The sequence below is a fragment of the Pelodiscus sinensis genome, chromosome 6 (genome assembly GCF_049634645.1).
Source record: "Pelodiscus sinensis isolate JC-2024 chromosome 6, ASM4963464v1, whole genome shotgun sequence".
Classification (NCBI taxonomy): domain Eukaryota; kingdom Metazoa; phylum Chordata; order Testudines; family Trionychidae; genus Pelodiscus; species Pelodiscus sinensis.
The window spans coordinates 116511342-116524764 of record NC_134716.1 but is presented as its reverse complement, the minus strand read 5'-3'; the positions used below and the strand labels follow the sequence as shown (position 1 = coordinate 116524764).

General features: G+C 43.9%; 1 protein-coding gene across 8 annotated transcripts in view; it reads left to right on the top strand.

The window, feature by feature from the left end:
• The window catches only part of CTIF (cap binding complex dependent translation initiation factor), a 420270-nt gene that overhangs the window by 272034 nt on the left and 134813 nt on the right, over positions 1-13423 (top strand). For all 8 annotated transcript variants that reach the window (XM_075932696.1, XM_075932695.1, XM_006136745.3 and 5 more), the window contains one exon: positions 11065-11141. In XM_075932696.1, coding sequence (XP_075788811.1) covers positions 11065-11141 — 77 coding nt within the window. The remainder of the gene's footprint in view (positions 1-11064; positions 11142-13423) is intronic.

Below are 13423 nucleotides of genomic sequence, written 5' to 3'. Positions count from 1 at the left end.
TCCGGAAAAGCGGCTGATTTTCCAGAATAAGTGGCCCAGTGTAGACACAGCCCTGGAGTTTGGTGAAAGGTGGACATAAATTGTCCCTAGCAGTCAGCTTGCAAAATCCATGTGGCTTCCAAGCTGAATGCTTCATTGTGGCTCCCCAGAAAAGCACTGATTCTTTAGGGCAAACGGGGAGAGTAGGGCCATGTGTTGAAATGGTTCCATGTATAATACCTTAGCGCACTAGAGAGAGTTTTATTTATATATACCATGAAAATGGTCATTATAGAGCCACTGTACATTCTGTAACCTCCCTCTTAGCTTTCCTGTGCCTTAAAGAGACGTTCCCCTGTTGAAACTAAAAACTGCATTCCTGCTGCAGCTAAACATTACTGTTGTTTTATATGTCTCTTCGCCTTTAGCGGTAAATGCACATTTACAGTATATTCCACTTAATAGGGAAGTGGTTAACCAGGAAATCCTCTAAATCAGAACATCTCTCAAGGAGCAGCTTCCCAGCCATCTCATTTGGATGAAGAGCCAGTCAATAGGCATGCACATCACATCCTGTTACCATGCCTCTGAGCTCCACTGGACAGCTGGACAGCTTATCAACTTCTGCATTGGCTGTTGCAGAGTTTGTAAGGCTTTCAGCAGTGAAGATGGAGGCAGCTCCTGGTTTTTCTAAGACAGCTGCAGATTTCCTAAGCTCTGTTCCAGTTCTTGTGAAGATTTGGAAACTCTGTCCTGGTCTCTGATCTAGCCCCATACCTAGCAGTAAAGTTGGGAGAAGGTTGATTAGCTGGATTAAGAAGTCATCCAGTTTATAATGGTCTTGGTGGAAGGGAGGGGTCCTATTTTAGTGAAGGTGCTCTGACAATTCAGCTTCTTCTTTTGCTGGATCAGAGCATTTTTGCAACGCTTTGTGGTCCATTTATGGTGGCTTATCCCTTCGATTTCCAGTTCAGTGAAGTGAAGAAAACCGGTTGATTCCTTATACAGAAGCAACTGTATTACTCTAGACACCTTCCCACAAAAAAATGAACACTTTGGAATTTGAAGGAATACATTTATCATCTGAATTTTCATAGAAGGGAAATAGTTTATTTGTGGCTTCCTGTCATTGTTTGGTACTACCCTGTGGCATATGAATCAGGTCAAGGGTTTGAGCTGTGACACTGCCATCTTCTTCAGGGGAAAAAAAATCCCCTTCTGTAACATTCATAAGCGAATGAAAGGCTGAGTGCTGTGGAAATTCCTGGAATGGGAGGAGGGAATAGCAGGTAGTCTCCAAGGAACTATCTCCAGCCAAAACACAAACAATAGTTATTCTTTGCTTTGAAAAGTATTGGCCTTGATCATGTAAATCGGAGGGAAGGCGATCAGGGTCAAACTGGTGTGGGAGGGAGCATATGGTGCTGTTCCAAATTCCAACCACAAACAAAGCCCTACCCACTTGAGTAGCTAAAGTGAGTGAGTAGCGTGTATGATCACAAATACATTTTTGTTACAATTTTGCAATGTTGATTAAAGAGTCATATGTAGTGTCGCTAGAATTGGTTGCGATTTTACTCTTGAATTATGTGTATTCTCCTTGCACAGTGCATTTCTGTTTCCTGAGCCTCATGTCAATGTAGAGTTGATGTACTTTACAGTGCTTTGGTGAGAAGATGACTAGGATGTTTAAGGGAGGAGATGGAGTGGGAAGAGGTTGAGCTATGACTTTCACATGGGAGTTCGACAAATGTTAGTTACTGGGTAGAATTATTTTGGTACTGAATGTTGCTTTAAATTCTGTAAAGGCCGAGAGAGCAACATTCACAAGTAAAATCTCAATAAATAAATATAGCTGTGGTTTTATCATGTCCAGGACCTGCCCTTTTGTAGTCAGATTAACACCTTTTTTGCACGTTTCATGAATTTCTGTGTCAGTTCAGGTTTGTTTATATTTTTAGGTCAGTCCTGGAACTGTGGCTTTTTTTGTACTGGCTTACAGCTGATGATTTTTTATTGCTAGCCTCTGTAATAACAACGACAATGTCTTCAAAGTAAAATAAAAAAGACAACCTGAGGCTTGTGTACAAATAAAATGAGCAAGACTACTAGGATCTACTGTAGATTTAACCCACCTGTTTAGTTCCAGCCTTCTGCAGCCATTTCTTTATGAAAAGCTGAGAGGTAAAATGTCTCTTTGCATGGAGCAGGAAAGGGGTAAAAATATCACTGAAATAAAGCTCGCATCCAATAATACCTTTGTAATGCCAAATGATTTTTCAGCATCAATAATTTTTGCTGACAAGCCTTGCTATTTCTCTTGCTCTTTTCTGCTGTTCTGGTTCCAATGTGGCTTTTTTAAACTAAGATGCTACTTGGTTAATTCACCACCTTTTTGTCATAATTCTCATGGGTGTGAAAAGACATCAGTAATAATTTAAGGCACCTCTTTTTTTCTCCCACAGGAAAACACACATCTGAAAACCATAATGAGTAAAATGGACCCTAACAGTAGAGGGGCAAAATGTCAAAAACTGACCTTTCACATCCTCTTAAATTTCAACCAGATCTGCAATATGCCCGGTATACCACCTTGTCAAAACCATCCACCACAGAATAAATTTACACTTGAGGTTTCAATAAGGTAGATTGGGGATGGTAATCAGATATGGCTGAGTTAAGACCATTTAATTTGTAAGGAAGTAGCTTTTAGGAGTCCCTTGACTGAGCCCCTGGAATCAGACAGGCTATGTTAACTTCATGAAGGTAGATGGCATAATTGGCTTATTCTATTTTTCTTCCTGTGATTTACCATTGTAAGTGAAATGGACAGAAGGAGTGGTTGAATTAGTGTAATTTCCCATGCAGACATTACGGAACATGAAGCCTGCAAATGCTGGAACAACACATGCCGTAAGAGTGGCTTTAAATGTTCCCACCCCCACTTCATTAAGTCTTTCCCAAACAAGTAACCAGGGTAACCTGAGTTAATAAGTTCATGAGTCTGACAATGCAGCATTGAGTGTGGTTTGCTGGGTGCGGGAGGGAGGAGAGAAGAGGCAGATTTCACGGCTGCTGCCGAATGTCAGCATGTTCTTGAAAGATTTTATTTATTCTCTTTATGGGACTTGGTATGTAAATGGTTCTGTGTCAACATAGAAAGCTGTCCCATTTCTCAGATGTGTGGGCTGTTGGGAGTTAAGATTTGCTCAGATTCATGATGTGATTAAAATGCAGACAGACGTGTGTGCGCACGCATGCCTCTGTACATAGCCGTGGTTCACGTAGTCCATCCTCAGACCCGTCTCCTGCCTCAGTTTCCCTTCCTATCTCAGATCAATCAAAGCACCACACCTGCTGTCTTTACAATACTGCTCCCCTTCTGGGTCTGGTTAATTACCATAAAATAATGCTCGTAACCTGCCACCCCTCTTCCTTAGGCTCCATTAGCCCTTCCAATTTACAGTGAGCTTCAGCACTTTTACAGTCTTCCCTCCAGGCTCAAATGTCTTACCCATCCTTTGCCAGGGCTTCATTTCCCTTAGAGTGTCCCTCCAACCCCCCAGCCAGAGCTCCACAATCCTTTGTAGGCCTCTTAGTTGGGTTTCTCTCTCAGCAGACTGTACGCCTTACAGGTCTCTCTCCTAAGTCCTCTGCTTGGGAACTCTGGGGTATGATCTTTATTCTGCTAAGCTAAGTTATAGATTTGTCTTATGTACATGGTGGCTGGTCATGAGACTGCCACTTGACCCAAAAGAACATCAGTGCACCAGATTCCTAAGGGAACTGTGTGTCAGTACACACCTGCTCTTCTCAGGGAGCCAAGCCTTGGGATAGCATTGACTGGCCCCAGATGCCCACTATCTTTAAAGGGGACAGAACACCCTCTTACTGTGTGCATGTGTAACCGCCACCGGGCAGGTTTGAACCTGGGACCTCTGGAGCTGAGTATAGGAGCCTCTACCCACTGAGCTAAAAGTCAGCTGGCTCCCAGCCCATGCTGTAGAGTTCTCTTGATCTTAACTGTTGCTGTGGTCTAGGTGCCACTTGCATTGCTCAGTAATCACACTAGGTTACACATGTTTATCTTATCTAAAATTATATATGAGAACAGGCTATGAAAAAATCACTTTGTCCAGCAGCAGTAGGGGCTGCTTGTTAGTTTCGATGGCAGCTACTCTGTGGCCTGAGAGGAACTGAACCAACCCCTTTTTTTGAAACTGTTGTGTGGACCAGCACATGCTGCTTACTGACCACCAGAGAAGCCACTGACTCACTGATGTGCTCACCTTGAGATTGTAAACTAACCTGGTCTCCTCCTATCCCGATTTTCTTATAGCAGACAATACAGAGTGTTTGCCTGCCTGGTCCACTGCTTTGCTAAACTTGCCCATTTGGCTACCCATCAGTCAGTTGCATCTTCATACTGAATGGGAAGAGTGCGCCCAATTAGGTGTGATTACCAAAAATGGGCCTGCCTTGTTTTCTGGAAAACTATGCATTAGTTCTAGGTTTTCATCAGAAAAGTCACCTTAAAAACAAGTACATGAACATGTGTTTGTGTGTAAAAATATGAGTGTGCCACACACAATGGCCATCTGATAAATGGTGTACCATCAGATAAATTATGCACCTTTTGACTGTTCACTAAACCATCTGTCCAAGAATTATTCTAACATTCCAGATATCTGAGCAGCTACTGCCAGTTATTGTTTTTTTAAAAAAAAAATTAGCCTGCTATAGTGCCCTTTCTCCCACCCCATACTAGATTTTTCTTTCCTCAAAATTAGCCCTGCTAGAGACCTAGAATAGGTACAATCAGGGCAGTGGCTTTCTCTCTTCCTCCTCCCCAAGAAAACATAAAAGTCTCATGACTAGGTCTAGAAACAGGAGTTGTGCCCCATGAGAAAGGGATTCTGTGTCCTGTGAGGCTACGCCTACACTGACATGATTTTCCAAAAATGCTTTTAATGGAAAAGTTTTCCGTTAAAAGCATTTTCGGAAAAGCACGTCTAGATTGGCAGGATGCTTTTCCGCAAAAGCACTTTTTGCGGAAAAGCGTCCGGGGCCAATCTAGACTCGTTTTTCCGCAAAAAAGTCGCGATCGCCATTTTCACGATCAGGGCTTTTTTGTGGAAAACAGTACTGTGCTGTTTACACTGGCCCTCTTGCGCAAATGATTTGTGCAAGAGGGCTTTTGCCCGAATGGGAGCAGCACAGTATTTCCGCAAGAACACTGACAATCTTACATGAGATTGTCAATGTTCTTGCAGAAATTCAAGTGGCCAATGTAGACAGGTGGCAAGTTTTTCCGCAAAATCATGTGATTTTGCGGAAAAACTTGCCAGTCTAGACACAGCCAGAGGGACTTAGAATTTTCTCCACTCTAGACATGTCCAGATCCTTTGTAGAATAAAAGGCCCCCTCAAATGTCATTGTTCTGTCTTACGCATGTCACGCTATGACCAGAGTTTTGTTAATGTCGCTGTACTGCTGGTTGGCAAAGTCCTAAGGAACAGTGGAGCTGCCATGTGAGGAGGAAGACATGCAGCAGTGCAGCAGTTTATGCTGAGTTTACATTTGGAAGGGCTGGAGTCTTAAATATTTAATGAAAACTTTTAAATCCTGCAGAAATTGGATTATGAGGCTTTGTACTTGCCAGAGAGGAATATTAACTGTTTGCCTCCATTAATCTGAGTTTTATATAATTGCCATAGTGTAAAGTCCTCAAACTTCACAGCACTGCTGCCTTTCTACAGGGTTTGTCAGCAAAGTATTTTTCCCTTTAATCAGTGGTGTGCTGTGTGGAGTTGAGGCAAGATCTAGCAAGCATGAATAGTACGGTATTTGTGATGCTACGTGAATGGCCTTATGGCAAGTTACTGCAGAACACCATGATGTTTTACTTTGTTGAATTACACAGCAGCCCCATTGGTCCAAGGTTAATCTGCTGGCAAACAAACACAGGGTCATCTCATGTTGGGTTTTAGCAACACATATTGTCACTACTTGTATGTTGTAGCGGAGATTGTGACATCTGTGTATTACGGGCATCTTGATATGGATTTCAAGAAAGGAGAGAAGATCGTGTGGTTAAATACATAATAGGAAATTGGGGAAACGGTTTCTTGCCCTAGATCTTCCTCAAATTTACTTATACCTGGGCTGAGTCATGTAACCTGTTTCTCCATCAGTGTCTCAGTCCGGAAAATGATGAAAGAGGAGGTTAAGAAATGACTTAGCTAGTAGGAGAAGTAGATGTGGGTGGTAACCTGGGCAGCAGCAGTGATCATGAGATGGTCGAGTTCAGGATCCTGACCAAAGGAAGAAAGAAGGAGAGCAGCAAAATATACATCCTGGACTTCAGAAAAGCAGACTTTGACTCCCTTACAGAACTGATGTTCAGGATCCCCTGGGACACTAACATGAAGGGGAAAGGAGTCCAGGAGAGCTGGCAGTATTTTCAAGAAGCCTTATTGAAGGCACAGGAACAAATCATCTTGATGCACACTAAGAAAAGCAAATGTGGTAAACGACCAGGGAGGCTTACCAGGGAAATCCTTGGCGAGCTTAAACACAAAAAGGAAGTGTATAAAAAGTGGAAACTTGGTCAGATGACTAGGGAAGAGTATGCTCGAGAATACAGGGGAGCAATCAGAAAGACGAAAGCACAATTGGAATTGCAACTAGCAATGGATGTGAAGGGTAACAAGAAAGATTTCTACAGGCACATTAGCCTGTATCAAGATGCCTGTAATTCCTCAAGGAATCAGTTTTGAGGCACTTGGAGGAGGGGAAAGTGATCAGGAATAGTCAATATGGATCACCAAGAGCAAGTCATGCCTGACCAACCTGATTAGCTTCTATGATGCGGGAACTGGCTCTGTGGACATGGGGAAGTCGGTGGATGTGATATACCTTGACTTTAGCAAAGCTTTTGATACAGTCTCCCACAATATTCTTGCCAGCAAGTTAAGGAAGTATGGATTGTTTAAATACACTGTATGGTGGCTGGAAAGCTGGCTAGATTGTCGGGCTCAATGGGTAGTGATCAATGGTCCGATGGCTGGCTGTCAGTGGTTTTAAGCAGAGTGCCCCAAGAATCAGTTCTAGGGTTGATTTTGTTCAACATCTTTATTAATAACCTGGACGAGGGGATGGATTGCACCCTCAGCAAGTTTGTGGATGACACCAACCTAGAGGGAGAGGAAGATATGTTGGAGGATAGGGATAGGGTCCAGAGTGACTTAGACAAATTGGAGGATTGGGCCAAAAGAAATCTGATGAGGTTCAACAAGGACAAGTGCAGAATCTTGAACTTGGCACAGAAGAATCCCAAGCACTGTTACAGGCTGGGAACCAACTGGCTAAGCAGTAAGTCAGCTGGGGGTCCTTACAGTGGGTGAGAAGTTGGATAGGAGGCAACAGTGTGCCCTTCTAGCCAAGAAGGCTAATATTATATTAGGGTGCATTAGAAGGAACATTGCCAGCAGATCTAGATAAGTTATTATTCCCCTTTATTCGAAACTGGTGAGGCCACATCTAGAGTATTGCGTCCAATTCTGGGCCCTCCCCCCACTATAGAAAGGATGTGGACACATTGGAGAGGGTCCAGCAGAGGGCAATCAAAATGATTAGGGGGGCTGGAGCACATGACCTACAAGGAGTGACAGAGGGATTTGGGCTTACTTAATCTGCAGAAGAGAAGAGTGAGGGGGGATTTGACAGAAGCGTTCAGCTTCCTGAAGGGAGGTTCCAAAGAGGATGGAGAGAGGCTGTTCTCAGTAGTGATGGAGGGCAGAACAAGGAGCAATGGTCTTAAGTTACAGTGTGGGAGATCTAGGTTAGATATTAAGAAAAACTATTTCACTATGAGGGTGGTGAAGCACTGGAATGTGTTACCTAGGGAGGTGGTGGAATCTTCATCCCTAGAGGTTTTTAAGTCCTGTCTTGACAAAGCCCTGGCTGGAATAATGTAGGGTTGGTCCTGCTTTGGGAAGGGGGTTGGATTCAGTGACCTCCTGAGGACTCTTCCAATTCCATGATTCTATGAGTCTGTGATTGTATGACTTTCATGTGAGCTATAGCTACATAAGGAATATGTAGCAGCGGATTCTTTAATCTAGCAGACAGACACATAACATGATCTTAATGCTGGAAATTGAAGCTAGGCAAACTCAAAGCGTGCGTCTAGACTGGCAAGATTTTGCGCAAAAAAAGAATATTTGCGCAAGAGGGCCATTGTAGACAGGACCTTACTTTTTTGTGCAAGAAAGCCCAATGGCTAAAATGGCCATCAGAGCTTTCTTGCGCAAAAGCGTGTCTATACTGGGCATGGATGCTTTTGTGCAAAAGCATCCGTGCCGATCTAAACGCTCTTTTGTGGAAATACTTTTAATGGAAAAACTTTTCCGTTAAAAGTATTTCCGCAAAATCATGCCAGTCTAGACGCAGCCAAAGTGTAAACATTTTGGAATAATTTACCTACAGATGTGATAGATTCTTCCTCATGTGAAGCCTTCAGATTAGGACAGGATGTCTTTCTTAAACAAGTACTGTAGCTCAAACAAAAGTTAGTACCACTTGATGAAGTTCTCCGGACTGTGTTACCCAAGTGCTCAGACCTGATTATCATAACACTCCTGATTATCATAAAATGCATGATGCTAAGATGCTGGCCTAGCTCACAGGCAGGTTGTGAGGCTAAATTCATTAATGTTCATTAAAAAATTGCAATTCTTTAGCCTCCTATGAGGCTCTTTCTCAAAGTGTTGTTGCTATTAAGTAAACTCTAATAATTTTAAGGATGTGTTGGGAGAAAGGGCACTTGGTGAAGTGTGGTAGGTGTGTGGTGTCATGCCAGTGTAACAAAAAGTGGTTGCATGCTGAGATATACTGTTCCCATATGCATGTCATTTTCTGGTAGCCTCTCATACGTGGTAATTCACTAGTTTTGAGGCAGAGACTGTAACTCAGCGGAAAAGATGGATTGTTATGGAAATAGAGTAATTTTTACAGAGTTTTTATTGCCAGCCTGGGAAGTATTTAGTGCATAAATAAAAGATTTTTACTGCCTTTGGTGGTTATCATGGCTTTGTAGATCAAAGAAAATAAATAACACTTTGTGGGATAGTGCCTTTCATCCAAGAACCTCAAAGCTCTCTGCGAGCATTAATGAAGCCTCACAATACCCCTAGGAGGAAAGTAAGTAAAGTCATCCCCATATTCCCATGGGCAAATTGAGTCAACAAGCAAGCACAGCGTAGTCTACTGGATAGGGGACAGAATTGAGAGTCAGGACCCTGGGTTATAATCCCAGCTCTTCCATTAACTTGGCTGAGCAAATCACTTATCAGCCTGTGCATTGGTTGTTTCTAGGGCTGTCAAGTGATTAAAAATTTAATCGCATGCACCTCCCCTTTGAAACGCCGTAGTGGCGTTTCAATGGGGCAGGACTGCATGGAGCCTGAGATCAGCTGGAGCGGCGTTTCCAAGGGGCAGCCATGAGGAGCCTGGGTTCAGCTGGGGACTCCAGCAGATCCCCGGCTCCACTGTTGAAAAACCCCTTTGAAGTGTCGGAGCAGCACTTCAAAGTGACTTTGCAGCACGAAACCGGGGATCAGCTGGGTACTGCCCTTGTGAAGTGCCGTTTTGTCACCTTAAAGGGGCAGTGCATTAGGAGCCTGGGATCAGCTGGGTACTCCAGCAGATCCCCGGCTCCGTGTTGCAAAGTTCTGCTCCTGCACTTCAAAGGGGCTTTGCAACAGCGGAGCAGGGGGTCAGCTGGGGACTGCAGCTGATTCCCAGCTCCGCTTGGCACTTCCAAGGGGCAGTGCAGCATTAACGCATTAAAAAAAGAATGCGTTAATCCTGTCCTGTGTTAATTGCAGGCATTAACGCAGGTTGATTGACGGCCCTCGTTGTTTCCCCATCTGTTTAATGGGGATAATTTGTCCCTATGGGAGAGAGGTGTTGTCTAGATGAATTAATGACGGTAAAGCACTGTGAGGATGGAAAAATGCTTTGTGAGCACTAAGTATATAACTTGGGTATTGACTTGCTTGTGCTAAAAGAGTGAATAAGTGGGGTGCCAGGAAATAGAGCCTAGGAGTGTGCTGATTCTGAGTGGCTTGTTCTGATAGCTAAGCGACACAGTCTCCCTAACTAGTTATCCCAGATAGTAGGTGCTGTAAGGAGTTACAAGGGTGATGTCTGCATTGTCTTGTAGTATACAGCATCTGCAGTTCATGTGGAAGTTAACCTATCACAGAAGCATGTGGGGAGTGGATTAGGGCACAGAGAGAGAAGTATTGCTGTCTTCCAAGGAACCATAATCTGAAAATGAAGTTGTGGGGACGGGAGGAGGACAGTGTCACTCGTGAAGTTGCACAAGATGTCACCCTGATGCTGAACCCCCATGCCAGTGCTCTGTCGGCTAAATTTAGTTCCTCATGTTTCCAGAGAAATGTTGTAAATTTTTACTGCTGAGTTTAAAATAAAAAAGAGTGGATGTCTTGTCATGAAAGCATAGCAGCAGAGTGGTAAAAATGGTATGTCAGTGGCATGAGCATCCGAATTCCCAGTGAATAAGATATCGGGTGCCATTAATAACAGTCTCTTAAATGTGTGTTGGTGAACAATATTCATCTGAGTGTTTCAGATGGCTTAGATTAACTCGCCTCAGAACCTGAAATAATTGTGCCTTTGCATGGTTTTACAGATCTGCAAGTTGAGGGAGAGAGGCATTTATAAGATTTAATCTGTTCTACCAATTTTCATATTGTATAGGACTGACAAGGAGCAGCACATGTGTCGTTGTAGCTGTTTCAGTCCCAGGATATTAGAGAGACAGGCTGGGAGAGGAAATATCTTTTAGTGGACCAGTTTCTATTGGTGAGAGAGATAAGCTTTCGAGTGACGCAAAGCTCTTCTATCTCACTCCTTGTCTCTTTAAAAAGCTATATGTTGTTTAGCCGCATCCATGGAACGGGACTCGAACACCGTACCCTGTTCTGACTACTTAAACATCACTGCCTCCTAGTTCTCACATTTCACAATTGTGTTTTCCCCCCCTCTTTTTACCAGGGTTATCATCCATTGCCACATGAAGCTGAAATTGCACACACCAAAAAATTATTCAGAAGAAGGAGAAACGACCGGAGGTAGGAGAGATCTGTCCAACATGTCTTTGACCTTTTTTTTACTTCTCCTGCAGCTCTTCTCCCCACTGCTTTGAATGTTGTTTTTCAATTACATTGTGTTTAGCTGAAATATTTATTGCATGAAAAATGCTACATTATGACACCAGTGAGCTGGGATCTGCACTGGCTACCCCTGGGCTTCTAAGTGGAGGTTAAGGTGTTGGTCGTGTGACCTAATTAAGCCCTAAAAGGTCTGGGATACCCTACCTGGCAGACTACCCTTCTCCCTGTACCATACTGTCACAGCTGTGGTTAGCTAGCCGGATCCCCCTTTTTATGAAAGAGAAGCGGCAACTGGTGAGATGTTTTCTGTGAGAGTGTTGAGACTGGAGAACTTGTTCCCCCAAGTGCGGGAGAGTCTGAATTTGCTGTCTTTCTGGCACTCTGCAAAAGAATCCGGATTTTTTGAGAGGGCTTGAGGGGTGGGCATCCTAGATAATGAAAATGCTTACAGCTGACCTGTGTCAGCTGATTCAGGCTTGCAGGGCTCAGGCTATGGGGCTGTAAGTTTGGGTACAAGTTTGGGCTCAGGCTGGAGCCCTTTGTGGTGTCCCAGAATACAGGCAGGTTCCAGGCCAAGCCGAAACACTTACACTGCAATTTTATAATTCCACAGCCTGAGCCCTGGAGTATAACTGCAGTATGCACACATCAAAAGGGGAATAGGTGACCGGACGGCTGGTTTGAGTTCCTGTGGAACTGATCATTTTAAAGCTACGGAGATTTAATGTAATTGTATTTATTGTGTCACGATAGTGAACACCAAAAGCCTTGGATAGGCATCTTTATTTAAATTTTATTTATTTAGATTTAAAATAATAAATAAACTCACATTTCAAAACAAATCAGGAAATGCAGGGGTTCATCTTAATGTGTTCATGTTGCACACGCAAGTGGTATTTTCGATTTCTGTTTTTTCAGTTCTGTTCTATTCGGTATAAGTGTTTTATACTGATCTCAGCATCATAGTACTACAGCGCCTTCCAGCTGTGCATTAAATAACGTGGCTGCACATCTGTCACGTGCAGTTTGTTCTCCCACCTCTTTCCCCAGAGAGAGAAGCATGTCCACTGTCAGAGAAAGCAAGGTCAAAGAAATGTGCCTTGTTCTAGAAACGGAAAGGGGTGAGGTTTGTGATGGTCCTTCGATCCTGGGGCCTACAGCCTGTTCCTTCCACAGTCTCGGAGCAACCCCGGGGAAAGTTCCATCTCTGGCACAAACAAGCTTTATTCTTATTGTTGAGAGTTCCATTGGGCCAGAGAAACAAAGTTGTCAGCTGTGGTCTTCGTCCTAGAGCTTTCAAGATAGTCTTATAGTACCCTGGACCCAAGCCAGAGAACACATTGCAGATAAAGACCAAGAGCCTGACCTTCTTTGAAAGTCTATGGAAAGCCAGCAGACAGAGCAATGGACTGATGTGTTGTGCTCTCTGTACTAGCTAGCGTTTCCTGTGTGCTGATGGTTTTGTGCCCAGGTGTATCTCATTGCTGTAATGAAGCCAAGAGGTAAAAGCAGTGTGAATAACTAAGGACGGTCATGAAGAGTATTGCGAAGGATGCCGGTGGTACAAAGTTATGGTGATAAATTGTGTTATTCAGTAGAAACTAGGGTCTGGATTTTCCAGTGATGTGTGAACTTGAAGGGCAGGAGGAGAGGTGGAGAGAGCCTGCCCGGCACTCCATGGAGGGCAGTGGGGTGTACTCATGATGAAGCACATGAGGAAGTACTCATTCCCTGCAGGCCTGCTGCTGCAGTGATTAGGTGGTTTCAGCTGCTGAGACCCAGCTCCTTGCCTGTCTCACTCCCCCACCATGCTGAGTTAGTGGCAGGACCGTAGTGAAGAACCAGCTTAGGAGGCGGCTCTGCCTGGAGGGAGGGGGGCAGTCCTTACTGAGTGCAGCCATCTGCTCTCCTCTTGAGCCCAGCCCTTCAGTGCATCCCTCTCTGCTTCCTTTGTGTAGTGGGGGAGGAAGAGGAAGCAAGAGCTGCAGTGATTGGCATGCAGGGAGCTGGAGACTTCACTCTGCTTCTGCTGCAAACAAAATTCCCAGGTTCCAAACAAGCCAAAATTTGGGTGAAAATCAATCAAATCTGAATACTGATCTTTCAAAATCCGGGGGGGGGGGGGGGGGGGGAGGGATTTGAAAAACAAATGAGGAAAGTTGGTAAATACCAAAAATGAAGAGCCTTGTGCATATCTCAGGTTACAAACATTTCATCCACTAATTCCAGCACTGAGCAGA